This window comes from Borostomias antarcticus (genome assembly GCF_949987555.1).
Source record: "Borostomias antarcticus genome assembly, chromosome: 1".
Lineage (NCBI taxonomy): Eukaryota > Metazoa > Chordata > Actinopteri > Stomiiformes > Stomiidae > Borostomias > Borostomias antarcticus.
In genome coordinates, this window is record NC_140234.1 from 19,648,888 (window position 1) to 19,663,799 (window position 14,912).

At 53.3% G+C, this 14,912-nt stretch overlaps 1 protein-coding gene across 1 annotated transcript; it reads right to left on the reverse strand.

Annotated features, from left to right (window-relative positions):
- Positions 1–502: 502 nt before the first annotated feature.
- On the reverse strand, positions 503–13,736 carry sh2b2 (SH2B adaptor protein 2; the record flags this gene model as incomplete). The annotated part of the gene is made up of 9 exons (XM_084448243.1): positions 13,638–13,736; positions 5,426–6,394; positions 4,235–4,336; positions 3,953–4,044; positions 3,494–3,594; positions 3,143–3,304; positions 2,791–2,996; positions 1,819–1,990; positions 503–876 (listed from the first exon to the last, which is right to left on the reverse strand). Exons 2-9 carry the CDS (start codon positions 6,371–6,373, stop codon positions 503–505), a joined length of 2,157 nt encoding a protein of 718 aa, XP_084304369.1. The 5' UTR covers positions 6,374–6,394; positions 13,638–13,736.
- Between the last annotated feature and the right edge of the window lie 1,176 nt (positions 13,737–14,912).

A 14,912-nucleotide genomic window follows, 5' to 3' on the forward strand; every position in this document is an offset into this window, starting at 1 on the left:
AGGGACTGAGAGGATATCCGGGATGGTCTAGAAGCGGCTTCACAAACATCGGGTCTGGCCTCAGAGGGGCTCTGGGGGGAGGAACCTTTCATTTCGGGTCATTTCAGCTCTTGATCACAGAGCTGGGGGTGGTGATAGAGGTCTTGTATCCAGGGGAATTGTGGGTAGGGCTGACAGGAAGTGGTCTGATGAAGGGAATCAAACCCATATGACTCCGCTGGGCCACTTCCTCTTTCTCTCCCTCTGTCTCTCCCCCTTCTAGTCCTCTCACTAACTCACCAGATAAAATAGGCCATTCCCTCATATTAATGTCAGCTGAGGTCGGTCTGAGATGCTAACTTCTCAAACTGGAGGAACAGAAAATACCTCAGAACAACAACACACAAACAAACCAACGCCTGGTGATCCAGTGATTTGGACCATCCCTGACCTCTCGCTTAATGGGGCGCAAATCCCTTGCACTTCCCTTTGTCTCAGCCAATGAGGACACTCAGTCGAAGCCTCAGTAGAAGGAGTACTGGTTCTCCACGGCTCTGGTCCGGCGCGCTCCGTCCGTGTCGTGGTAGTCGTCCGAGGCGCCGCTGGAAGCCTCTAACAGGCGCTCGGAGCTGTTGCTCCTGCTTGTCAGCCCTCCCCCTCCTCCTCCTCCTCCTCCTGCACCTGCTCCTCCTCCCCCTCCTCCTCCTCCGCCACCCGGGTCGCCGCGGGAGAGGGACGGGAGGGCGGTGGGCGAAGAGGAGGAGCTGGAGGAGAGCGGGGCGTCGGAGGGGGGCCCGGTTGGCTGCGCCGCCCCAGGGAGGTGGAGGGTGGGCTGGGCCGGGTCGGCCCGGCAGACAGGGTCCCTGGGCAGGGTGGGGAACTGAGGCACTGTCACGTCTGCGCAAGCCAGAGAAAGAGAGTTTGTGTGTGTGAGGGAGAGAAAAGTGAGATACAGTAGACAGGCTGTGAATATAACACAGAAAAAAAGCACTAAAACAGCATTATGAAAGAAAGCACAGTTCTGACACAGTAGTATGACTGTGATCTAAGTGGTGATTCATTTGATTCTGTTGTTTGGGTAACAGGGAGTGGGTACGACAGGGTTTATTAAGAGCTTCTACATGAACACACAGTGAAGTGGGGATCGCCTCCATTATCCTCTATCCTGGTGGGCAATTCAAAACAACAGTAGAGGGACCACTGATGCAGACGCCGTGTATCAATACAGCCCTTTACATGTTGGATCAACACCCTACGTAGTGTGTGTGTGTGTGTGTGTGTGTGTGTGTGTGTGTGTGTGTGTGTGCGCGCGCGGTGTGTGTGTGTGTGTAGGCATGGGGCCCGGGGGAGAAACAGAGGCACTCTTTGTGAGCGTCAGGTTGGGCTGGGGCCTGAGTCTGGGCCTGAATACAGAAGAACGCCCCCTCGCTCTCCTGCACAGGAGGGCATTCATACCCCGCCAGGGGCGGCGCCCAGCGGGGGGTGGGGGTGAGGGGGGGCAGGGTGGCTCGGGGCAGGCTCGCCGAGTTCCAGTGTTGCCTTCCTCACTCCGAGGACAAACCTCGACGGTCCGTCAACATGTCACGCTAAGCAGCTGCCCTCCGAAGAGCCCCCGCACACACACTGGAACACTTGCCTTGTGTGTGTGTGTGTGTGTGTGTGGGGGGGGGGGGGGGGGGGTTTAAGGTCATAAACACTCAAGAGGACACTGTGTGTGTAAGGTTGCGTAATGAGTGCATGCGCGCATGTACAACAGGCCTTTTCTGGGTTGTACCTGTACATGCGCTGTACCACGCGTGCGTGTGTGTGTGTGTGTGTGTGTGTGTGTGCGTGTCTCACCTGTGGGGGTGCGCTGCGCCTGTACGTAGGAGCGCAGGGTGATGTCAGCCGAGCCCCCCGACTCCAGGGGGATGGGGTGGGCGTGGAAGTGTCTCAGCATGTCCGACACCGTGTGGAACCACAGATGGTGTACGTGGCATTGGCCGTTATCGTTCACAGACAGACGCAGGTGCTGGGGAAGAGAAGGAGAGAGAAAGGGGAGGGAGAGAGAGAGAGAGAAGAAGAGAAAGTGAAACGGGGGGGGGGAGTAAGAGAGTGGGTTTAATACAGTCAGGGCATTAATATAAATGGGAGGAAGGAGGAAGGAGATATGGGGGTGGAAGAGTGCTTTAGGGAAGAGCAAGAGTGAGTGGTACAGTGTAGATATGAGAGAGACGGAGATAGAGGAGGGGATATGAAGAGAGAGAGAGAGAGAGAGAGGGAGAGAGAGAGGGGGCATGCCGTGCATTAGTGACATGGTGGCAGCTCGGTCGGAGACTGACACCGGAGCGGCGCGCACTCCTGACTTCCTGACTGCCGTCCAGCAGGATGTGATGCGGGCGGATCACATTACGCCAGGGACACACACTCGGGCATTACTGCCTCCGAGTGCCACATACCTGCAGCCCCAGAGGGCACAGGAAGAGGGCCAAACACACACACACACACACATACTGGCACTCGCATGCACACACACACATATACACTCACACACACTTCCCAGAGCAGGGGAGCGACCATGTCCAGTCACGCCACTCTCAGCCAGCCTGTTCTAAACAGGGTGTATCATATCAGGCTGGTATTGACGCAGCGCAAGGGATCGTCAGCAGGGTCCCTGATGAGAACTAGTGTTACACGCTTCCCAGTAGCGCAGTCGAAATAACACAGTCGTACGTGGCGAGAGAGAGAGGACATTCATTCGGAGAGGACAGGCGAGGACAGGGCGGAGGCAGAGACGTCCTCCCGCGTCCTCCTTCTCTCCGATTGGCTCACCTTGGCCTTGCCCTGGAAGTTGAAGGTGAGGACGTACTCCCCCGGCCGCGTCTCGCTCTGGCGGATGGCGAACAGGCCGTGGCTCCTGGCTCCGCCCGCCAGGACCAGCTGGGCCGCCCGCACCCGCGACAGCGTCCCGTGGAACCACGGGTAGCCCGCCAGGCTGGCCACGCCCTCCGTGTCCGTCGCCCCCTCGCCTTGACCCGCTGGACACACACACACACATGTCACACACACACACACTTATGAGGACTTCCATGGACAGCAGTTATGCTAAGAAAGGCTTGGTGCAGATGTGTGTGTGTGTGTGTGTGTGTGTGTGTGTGTGTGTGTGTGTGTGTGTGTGTCTTACCGGAGGTGGGGCTGGAGGCCTGGGCCTCAGGAGACTGGAGGAAGCGCTCTAAGGGGACGTGGGAAGGGTGCTGGGTGAAAGGTAGTTCCCTACAGCGGACAGAGGGGGCGCTATAGTGCTCCGCTGCAACGCCACAAGATCTCTCAGAAGCACGATGGACACCTGAACACAGTCATAACACACGCGCGCACACACACACACAACGTCAGACATAGACATTACACAGCAGCTACACTGGGGGTAACCTGGACAACTGGAGTAAATTGAAGCGTTGAAGAGTGAAATAGTGAGTGTGTGTGGGTGTGTGTGTGTGCGTGCGTGCGTGCGGAATATGTATGAGGTGCCACTCACCCTCTGAGAGAAGCTCACAGCTGCAGGAGGCCACCATGGAAAACTCTTTGGAGGACTGACCGTGGGGACATGACGCCAGCTCGATATCATCTCCACTGTCCCTGTGTAGCACACACGCACGCACACGCAAACACACACACACACACACAAGCGCAAGGGCACACATAAGAAACACAGCAAAACACAGGCGCCAACACCCACACGGCCGCACGGACAATCTGTGCGTTTGTGTTGCGCGTGTCCAAACAGAGCGGAATCTGTATTCCTAACAGCTCTCCCAGTGCCAGAGCAGGAAGTGCTGTGTGAGGGGACGCCTGTCAAAAACTCCTCTCACTGGATGATCTATGACTGTGTCCCCTCTCCCTCTCCTCCTCCTCCTCCTCTCTCTCTCTCTCCCTCCAACCCCCCCCCCCCCCCCCTCCTCTCAAGCCAAAAGCAAATATTTATCCCTGGGTTTACCCGGGGTCTATGCAGTCCTGAATGTCAGCCACCCAGGAGTTTTTCTGCAGAGAGTCGATGGTTTCCAGGATGTATTCACCCCCATTCTCTACCTGTGAAGGACCAGACCACAGAACATCAGCAGACACACACACACACACACACACACACACACACACAGAGACACAGGGCACAATAGCAGCTGGAAATGGGTGCATGGGTGGTGGCGGGTAAGGATTTGAGGCTGTGTGCGTGTGTGTGTGTGGGGGGGGGTTGTGTGTGTGTGTGTGTGTATGTTCCTACCTTGAGGACGAAGGTGTTGTCTTTGTCTGGCATCTCCAGAGGCATTGTGGTCCTCACCTCCACTATGGCTGTGAGGGGGATGCTCACCTTGGGCTTCGAGGACTGATGGAGACAGAAACACACACACACACACACACACACACACACACAAACAAACAGAAAACTGATTTACTGACATACTGCTTTTATGCCTGGTTCCAAATCAAAAGGATTTAGTGAGTAAGTGTGAGTGTGTGTGTGTGTGTGTGTGTGTGTGTGTGTGTGTGTGTGTGTGTGTGTGTGTGTGTGTGTGTGTGTGTATACTGACTGGGGATGACGTCAAAATGTGGACAAAATCGGTGTTTTGGGGTTGGGGTTGAGTTAGGGTTAGAGTAAGGGGTTATGGAATGAATGTAAGTCAATGCAATGTCCCCAACAGTTGAACAAGTCAATGTGTGTGTGTGTGTGTGTTATCTGCTCTGTCAAAATGCAGGGAGCTGGCGCAGAGGCCGGATGACAGAGTGCTGCGCTGCCTCAGTCTGCTGGGAGATGGATGCTGCTCTGACACAGACCGCCTGGAGGGAGGAGAGGATGGCAGACAGACAAGAAACAGAGAAGCAGGCAGACAGGACAGGGAGGCAGGCAGACAGGAGCAGGCAGACAGGACAGAGACAGACAGACAGACAGACAGACAGACAGACAGACAGACAGACAGACAGACAGACAGACAGACAGACAGACAGACAGAAGAGAGAGGCAGACAGAGGCAGCCAGGGAGACTTCATGACTCCTACATTTGCGTGCTGTACTCTCTCACACATACACTGTTGACTCTGCAGCGTTGTGCGTTATGACCACATGACTGCAGTAATGTGGCATGTACTATACCGTCTGTAACAGTACACTTTGCTGTCTCTATTTACGGTATGTCTCCACATAGCCTAGCACGGGCTAAGATAGAACACACGCAGAAACGTCAGCGATTTCAATGAAACCACCCAAAATGAAACCACAGTCGTCCTAATACCCATTTCGTGCGCGGGAAAGAAACGTGACCGACGACGGCACCCCGAAGGCCTTGAGAGTAGCCCCCCCCCCCCACCCCTCGCCACTCTCCTCCCCTAGGGGGGTCAAACGGCCAGTGGCGGATTTACACACGCTCAAACATTACGCACGTGTGTGTCTGTTCCAAGTCCACAACGCTACCCCTACCTTAGGCGGCACGTAGAACTCCAGGAGGAACTTCTCTGCGCCTTCGTCCTTCCTGGTCTTCCTGAGCAGCAGGCGACACTTCTGCCACTGCGCGGCGCCCATGCAGTTGGTGTCGTCGGCCACCATGTAGCGTAGCGCCCCCTCTCTCTGGACCTCCAGCGGCTCGGCCTTGTGGCTCTGGGAGCCGCGGGTCAGACGCAGCTTCTGGGACCACCTCTCCCCCCCCGCCTCGCCCCCGCCCCCCGAGCCCCCGTTGGGCCTCCGGCCGGCCCCTCCCCCAGGCGGGGGCGGGGCCAGGGGGTCGGGCTCCGGGGAGGCGCGGCGGTGCCAGATCTCCTTCACGCCGTCCACCACGCACAGGCTCATGTTCCGCAGGGAGAAGCCCTTCTTGAAGCGGGCTTTGGGGTGTCCCAGCGACACGTCTTCCGAGCTACGCGACTGGCCCAGCGCCGGCACCTTGTGGGCGGGCTGTGGGCCGCCACGGGCGGCGGCGGCAGCGGAGAGAGTGGCGCCGCCTCCGCCCCCCGGCCCGCCCCCCCCTCCCCCGCTGTCCATGCTGTCCAGGGACTCGCTGGAGGCGCCGGCGTCCTTGCGGCGCTGGTAGAGGTCGTGGCCGTACGGCGCCGGGCAGCCCTGGATGCCCAGGAAGGGGACGATGCTGTACTTGGGCGGGGCGCCGGAGCCGTCCTCCCCCGGGGACGCCCGGTGCTCCCGGGCCTGGGTCAGTGCGGCGGCGAAGCACTCAAGGAAGTGGCGGGCGAAGTGCTGGGAGAAGCCGGCGTCGGCACCGGGCGAGTCGTAGCACGGGTTCTCGGCCAGGAAGCGCTGGAACTTGTGGGCGAAGTCGGCGGCCGAGGCGCGGGCGTGGACCTCGCAGAACTCTCGCCAGTCCGGGAGCGGGCACGAGGAGGAGAGCTCCGGGCTGCCGGGCGCCACCGCTCCGTTCATCACTGGGCCATGCCAACCCGCCTGGGGGGGGGGGGGGGGGAGAGAGAGAGAGAGAGAGAGAGAGAGAGGGAGAGAGAGAGAGAGAGAGAGGGAGGGAAAGAGAAAGAGGGAGGGAAAGAGAGAGAGAGAGGAAGGGAGAGAGGGAGGGAGAGAGAGAGGGGGGGGGAGGGAGAGAGAGAGAGGGGGGGAGAGGGAGGGAAAGAGAGAAATAGAGAGAAAGAAGGAGATGGAGAGAGAGGGAGAGAGAGAGAGGGGGGAGGGAGAGAGAGAAAGATGTTAGTCTGCTAGTCTGTGTGATGGTGTTATCATGGATAACATCGCACATTCATAGCGGAGTAGATTCTGTGTGTGTGATTCTTGTTTATGTATTTGTGTGTGTACGTGTGTTTGTTGCACGTTATGTTAGCCTCCTAAGAAACGCGTCGACTCGGGACAAAGAGACGACTGTGCGAGGGTATGCGTGTGTAGCATTCGGGGTGACGGCTGTGCCAACAGTGGAGCGGTCCCCGGGCGTGCCACTTACAAACAACGTGAATGAAACAGATTGCTGGGAGCGGAGAGAGTGCGTGTTTGCTATTTCCCTAAATAGAGGCGACGGCTACAAGCAGAAGATCCCATCACTTTATCTCTGTAACAGGCCTCAGCCCTGCTGGAACAGTGTGCTTAACACTCACATCTCAGGAGGACACATTACTGATATTTTGGCAGGCTGAATCTGCGAAAACTTGAATTGAGTTTGACACCACTGTAAACACACTTGTAATGTGTTTGTAGCAAGACAGCACGACTTACTGTTTACTGTAATAGTGCTAGCTGTGAGCTTGTAGATGAAAACTACAGTAGTAGATGAAAACTACAGTAGAAGCTATCAAATAATAGAAAAGCCTATTATATCAATATAGCCTATTATAATATCAATATAGCCTATTAGTATATCAATATAGCCTATTATAATATCAATGTAGCCTATTATAATGTCAATATAGCCTATTATTTTATCAAAATAGTCTATTATAATATCAATATAGCATATTATAATGTACGACTGTTTCTGCTGTGAGCATCCATTCAATCTGGCAATTAGCTCTCTGAATACTGACCTTAGTCCCATAGATAAAGCCAACAGTAGTATCTCTATCACTCATCTCACACACACACACACACACACACACACACACACACACACACACACACGCACACCCCACTCCAGTGGCGTACAGTATGACTCATTCTTCGGTCTCCTCTCTGTCCTGTGTTGGGCCGAGCTGTGCCACATCGCATCACAGATAAACGCATCTCTCCTCTTTCTCTCTGTGGGTTTGCGGTTAGGAGAACACAACGAGCACAAACCCCCCCAGTATGTATCCAGCCAATGAGGGCGCTCTAGCAGCCCAACGGTATCCACCTCACTGGTTCAAATCGAATATATGGAAGAAGAAGAAGATTCAACGTGAGCACCACTGGCCATCGTTTTTCCACCTCCGAGCACCATCTCACAACTCCAGAAGCTCCACACCGCACGGCAGAATGGGGAGTCCATCTGGAGATTAGATTAGATTAGATTAGCCTGGGAATCAGTGGAGGGATTTCAACTGGAATAGTCGCCCACTGGACAATTGAATATTCTCCAAGTTGAGTGATGAGGGAATTCCAGCACTCTCATGCTCACAAATCAGTGAAAGAGCTGGACCAGGCTACTCTGGACGACTGCATCAATACGCGCTCAAGGTTTATGTTTGGAGCTTGCACGCACACGCACAAACACGCACACACACACACGCACACGCACACGCACACGCACACGCACACACACGCGGCTTTATTGTCATTTTTTTCCAACAACACCAGGACAAGCCAGCTCGTCACACAGGCTTAGCGCACAACTGTCCTCCAGCCGGAAACTAATTCCTGCACAGCCGCTCAAGGACAGGGCTCCGTTCTGCGCCTCAGCACCGTGTCTGCACCTCCTTCACTCTTTATGAGACGCATTCTCTCTCTCTTTCCTCCTCTATTCATCTAACATTCCTTCCTTTCCTCTCTCAACATCCTTCTTTTCTCTCCATGTCATCTTCCACTCATCTCAACTTAATGTGAACTTTTACCGTCCTCTCTCCTGTCTTCTCCTCTCTCTCTCCTGTCTCTCCTATCTTTTTTTCTCTCTCCTCTCTCTCTCTCCTGTCTTCTCCTCTCTCTCTCCTGTCTCTCCTATCTTTTTTTCTCTCTCCTCTCTCTGCTGTCTTCTCCTCTCTCTCCTGTCTCTCCTCTCTCTTTCTTTCTCTCTCCTCTCTCTCTCTCTCTCTCTCTCAGGCACGTTGATCGAGAACAATGTGAGCCTGATAAAACGTCAACTGACAAGGGCTGGGAGAGGCAAGGGGAGGAGGAGGAAGCGATAGAAAGATCCAGAATGCACAGCTGTTTGAGGGAGCATCGAGGTAACCCCCCCCCCCCCGCCCCCCCCAATCATCAAGAGTGAGATTCATGCTGAGTGAAATCTCTCCCTCCATCTCTAGCTGGCTATAGGTCAACTCTGGAGCCAGTCTCAACGCAGGGAATGGGACTGCGATGACTTAACGCAGTGCCTCCTTGTTCAGATCGACCCGACTTGCCCAACAGCTGGGGCTGTAAATGTCTAGAAGGCTAAAGGCTATTTGGAATTCGGCGTCAGTGTGTAGGAAGGAATACATTCCGAGATTCACTCCATTGCAGCACTGAACAGCGTAGGTGGGTGAACAAGCACCGCTGTGTTGGTCTCTCTACCGTTTCGCTGAGCTGACTCTGCTGTCCCGGGCACTCATTGGAAGGGGGGGGGGGGGGGCAGAAACAGGCTTTGTTAAACATTCACACACAGCAGACCACAGCGTCAAATGTCTGAGTTAGTCTTCATTCGCGAATGTATCTATCGAACATGCTTGCATAGATAGATGTAGCACCCCCCCCCCACACACACACACACAGACGTCTCAAAAGTAGGGGAGCAAAGAACAGATACGTCTGGTAAGGCTCGAGTGTGTGTATGTGTGTAAGGTCCGTGTCATTCATTCATGCCACCGTCACATGAGGTTTGCCATTGAGTTGAACCGGTAAACGGTAATCACTAAGTGATGTAATAATTAGCTCGCTTCCTCAGTGAACGTGTTAGTGGCTGCAAGACAGTCGATACCTCTCCATCTATTTAAAAACCTCCAGCACGCCAACTTTCCACACATTCAGCGAAAAGAGCGCCAGTAGCTGCGTTTGTCCAACTCACATCCTTCCTCTACAGAAGAGGATATGTGTCTTTCTCAAGGATACTGGGTTGACGGTACAGTTTCGCTCTCTCTCATACATACACACACACACCCACCCACACACCCATACACACACAGTCAGCATGAAACTCAAGCCATAGGAGGCTAGAGGAAGTGGGAAGCAGTGGGGTGTGATGCTTTAACCTAATGTAGCCCTCATGGCTGCCAGAGCAGCGCGACCACCAGGCTCCTATGACTGAAGAATGCTGAAATGAACATGTGACAAAGGGATGAAAGTGGCAGTTAGAAAAGATGCAAGAAAGAGAGAGAGAGAGAGAGAGAGAGAGAGATATGATACGACGAGAGGCAGAGAGAGAAATTTTGAGGAGCCCTGGGAGAAAGTGAGGAGGGGGATTGGGAGACATTGTGAGAGGAGAGAGAAGGGTCATGTTTGTACTCCATGGGCCAGCTGCTAAAACAATCAGTTAGTGTGTGTGTGTGTGTGTGTGTGTGTGGTGTGTGTGGGTGAAGGGGCCCAGGTGGACATGTCGAGGGAGGGCAGACGCAAAGAAACCTGAACCGCACCTCCTTCCCAAAGCCCACATAGACTCTCTCTTTCCACCAGGTGCTAAAACAGCAGCCAATATCATCATCATCATCATCATCAATAAATAATAATACTCTCCTTAGCCCCACCATCCACAACACTAATCTATAGGAATGCCTACAGTATACTGCTCTATATGCAGTGTATAGTCCTTTCTCTCTCTGTAGTGAACGGCACTGCTTCACCATCCCAGGACTGTCTGAGTCAGCTGCAGTAGCCAAAGCACCAGCATCGCTGTATAAACACGTATTCCAACTCCCGACGTCTCTCCAGGCCTCCCTGCTGTACGTCCCTGTCCTACTTCCAGGACTGTCCCCTCTCTCCTTCCCAGGCTCCCTATCGGTTTTAAACTCTGCCGTTTCCCACACAGACACACAGCGCCGTGCACAAACACACACTTAGACTCACACTACACACACCTACACATGCATAGATCGCCGGAGAATATGGCTGATGTCTTAGTCAGATGGGCGTGTGTGTGTATGTGTGTGTGTGTGTGTGTGTGTGTGTGTGTAGCTCAGTAACAGTAGCTTGTTGTGGAGGTGAGGAGAGAGACATTACTGTGGGGAAAGGCTCTCAACTCAGGTCTGCAAAACACATCGTACGAGATATACAATTTTATCCGGCCCTCTAAGGACACGAGTCCAGAGTTGAGCAGCAGTAGTACATACAGTACGCTTGATTAAAACAACAGCGATACAGCTCCTAAAATGGTGCCATCATGAAAATAAAGCTAAGTCCAGGCTGAGGAAACGGTTTTACAAGGCTAACTTTGGGAGGTTGGCACACTCCTGTATGATCTTCTCACACACCGCATAGAGTATGTGAACACTCTCTTACACACACACACACACACACGCGCACGCACACACGCACACACACACACCACAGTTCTATGCCAGCACCTTTCTCTCTGTGTGTGGAAGGGGACTGACGATGGTGTGCTCCTTTCCACTCCAGACTCCAGGGAGTTTGGACCCAGTCATGCTTTCTAAGATTAGCCTGGTCCACTCATGTGTGCAGTACAGTCTGCTCTAGCACACACACGCACGCGCACACACACACACACGTGCACACACACACACACACACACACACACAGCGGATGTGTGAGTGGCCAGTCTGGCCAGGTGTTCGAGCGTGTGGGTGTATGAGAGAAAAGAGAGTGATAGATGAAAGAGTGGGATAAACAAAAAGAAAATGGAGGACAGCCAGACAGAAGCCCTGCTGAAGAGAGGGAGCAGCACACACGCAGACCAACGCTGGAGAGAGGGAGCAGCACAGACACGCAGACCAACGCTGGAGAGAGGGAGCAGCACAGACACGCAGACCAACGCTGGAGAGAGGGAGCAGCACAGACACGCAGACCAACGCTGGAGAGAGGGAGCAGCACAGACACACAGACCAACGCTGGAGAGAGGGAGCAGCACAGACACGCAGACCAACGCTGGAGAGAGGGAGCAGCACAGACACGCAGACCAACGCTGGAGAGAGGGAGCAGCGGAGGAGAGGATGAAAGGGAGGTCAGGAACACTCAGTCAGCAGACGCAGATAAGACACATAATCCACAGGGGGCAGTGGGATACCCGGGGGGGGGGGGGGGGGGGCAGTTATATACACCCCTCCTTAACCTGCCCTGCTCTCATCACCACACACACACACACACACTCTGACCTCTGACCTGACCCCCCCCCCCAGACAACCGTGCCCCGATCTCGTCCGAGCCGTCTGACAGACGAGCGCAGTCCAGGAGGTAGAGAAGCGGCCGTACACAAATCCGGAAACAGCTTTCAGCTGGCTCAGTCCTAATATTGGCCCTCCTGAGGATAAATATCCAGGGGAAAACACTAAACTGGCCTTGGGTCAGTATATCTAGTCTAGTTGGGGAATCTTTGGAATGCGAGGGAGGTGGGGGGCACAGGCAGCCAGACAGCAGGGAAGGTCTGCGGGCCAGGACGACACTGTCGGGCAGCACATCACGTCTCTACTGAGTCAGATAGATGTCCTCCCTGATAGACAGCCAGAGACAAGCAGGGGCGGGGTGGGCATTCCTGACAGTTCTGTCGCCAAGACGTGAGTCATCATTTTGGAGCTTATATGCTCACACTCACTATGAAAATATATACATGAATGAAACACTACAGAGAGCACAAAAGAATAACCCGGGAATACCCAACACCTACAGTAGCCTATTTCTCATTGCGTCGAAGCCTACGGCCTTTCTCTAATGATGTCGAACACGAAACTAGGACGCACATTCATAACGGGTTCACACATCACCCCGCGCAATTTAAACACACTAATTACCATGTCCTCTACAGACGGACGAGTCGGGACAAACGGACCTAATGTAAATATTGAGCGAACGAAGGACTCCATATGAGGACTCCATATGGCCGCCAGTGATAAAGGATGGAGCGCGTGGGAGACGCACATTCCGAGGCTCAGTTCCGTTTCCTGTCTCTCACCCACTAAATAGATTAATTTTACAGATGGCCAAACAATGCTGAGAGATGTGAGAGGGTTCTGTCTAGAAACGATGAACCAATGTAGGCCTATAATGACCTGTTACAAGCTGAACCCTTGTTTGCCAAGCTAAACATCATCAGGCTGATCGCCGTGCAGGTTGATTAGAACACCACATTAATCGCAACACATTAACACCACACAGGCCTACGACCAGACGAACCAGAACCGTTCCCTAATTGTAACGGCTTTGTCATGTAGGATCGTAGATTTAACTAAGGCTACTAAAAACATTTTGTGTCAATGGGGAAACTGCACTATCAATGGCTAGTGCACAGTCGGTGAGTGTGAACAGCCTCTGAATGGTTCAGCGCAGACTGAGACAAATAGGCTACTCAATGAAAGGGTTAAGGCCGATTAGGATACAAACCCGGGTTTGGATATGAACGACCCGCGGAGCTGAGCGCGGCTCCTTATTATTACTGGTCATAGGCTACACACACTCCCTCCAGGCTAGTAAATGGATTATCGGGAAAGCCCCTTACCCGCGACCCCCAAAAGTGGCACTCGAGCCCTCTGAACGCATCTAGCCTACAGGAGCTAGTTGATCGGCTTGCCGCCGCTTCACTGGCCAACTAGGCTATAGCTTGTCAGCTGTGTCGCACGACGGCTTTTTCTTTCCTCCTGTGTTTCAGCACCGATCTCACTGGCGAGCGAATATGGATAAACCCCAAAACACACCGGCTATCCTTCAGCACCTGAAACACCGAGGCAGCTGTGTCCGTTACACGATGCAGACTGACTGCTGAATCTTCCCATGAAAATTATGGTATGTAGACTAGGCTACAGAGAATTGTATGTAGGCTATAATTATAAAACACATCGAAGCCCACTTTACAGTAAGCGCAGATTAATAGCTTTCAACAGGAAAGATAGAAAAAAGCCCGAAAGGCAGAAGCGCTCACCTCACGGTCCGACTCACTGCATGACGCTACCGCTGATGTTGGTGAGGCAACCCCGGTTTTGTTATTGTTGACGTCTACTCAATGACAATACGCCCGTTGTTTCTCAGCTCATCGTTACCCTGCGATACAGATTCTACTGGCTTGGCTATATTTCTCCATCACTGCTCGGTGTAGTCTACACTGCGTCTTGTAGTAGGCTATCCAGGATCCACAGACACTCTCCCTCAACCGGGGGGCGGTGCGGCTGTATGCGTCTGTGTGTGTTTCGCTCTGATCTATTTAGCTGCCATCGGCCCTTAAAGGAGCCGCACCGGTTCCTCCCAGGGTGTTGTAAAAATGGACCCGACAAATAGCCTTAGTGGGGTGGGTTTAGTCTGAGTGATGACACGGATTGAACATCACGGATTAACCTACCGATAATCTTGAAGGTGTAGCCTAGGTTATGCACTCTTGTTATGTGCCCAAGGTTGCATGTGCGAGGGTGGTTGAGCAGCTGAACAGTATGGCATAAAGGGTTAGGCTACACAAACATTAGGATATAACCAACCAGTCATTGACTAAAGGCCTACATAGATTCAGAGAGGCAGGCAGGCGCGTGAGCGCGCGCACACACGCGCAGACACAGTAATGTCATTGACTTCTTAGTGAACCAGCCTCCCCCGCACGCTTTCTCACAATATTGTTCTGTGACTGTCAGAGGTCTCATGAAAACCACACACTCGGGGCTTCCTAGGGGAGGGGCTCGGGCCAGCTGGACACAGAAACAGACGCTCGAATACACGCACACACAGTAGGCTACAGTATGATCAGACACACACTTGCAAACTGACACGCTCACGTGCTGTCGTGTCAGCCTGCTTTCCCAGATGACCTTGAACACCTATGGCGTGAGAGAACATGCTGATGGAGAGACGGTTACCAGATCAGATGCCTCCTGGCCAAGACAGATGGGTGAGCTGACTGTCAGGCGATCAACTAATGAGTCGAAAACCAGGTAATGCAGTGGGTATAGTGTAGGCTGCATCCTCACTTATGCTGAGAAAAATATTCTATTGCATGGATTAGAGAAAAAGCACCAACTGTAAAAGGGTGGCAAAGAGTAGCCTATTATTGGACCTAGTGCCATGTGTTATGCATACAAAAACAGACCAGTTTTATAAAACTTGGGAATCTTATTTGAACTGTGTAGAACCTGGCGTATCTGCCACTATGCTGCAGGGGTTCTCTTGATTAACCAAATAGCTGTACTATCAACCAAGAATCCACAATGCTGAT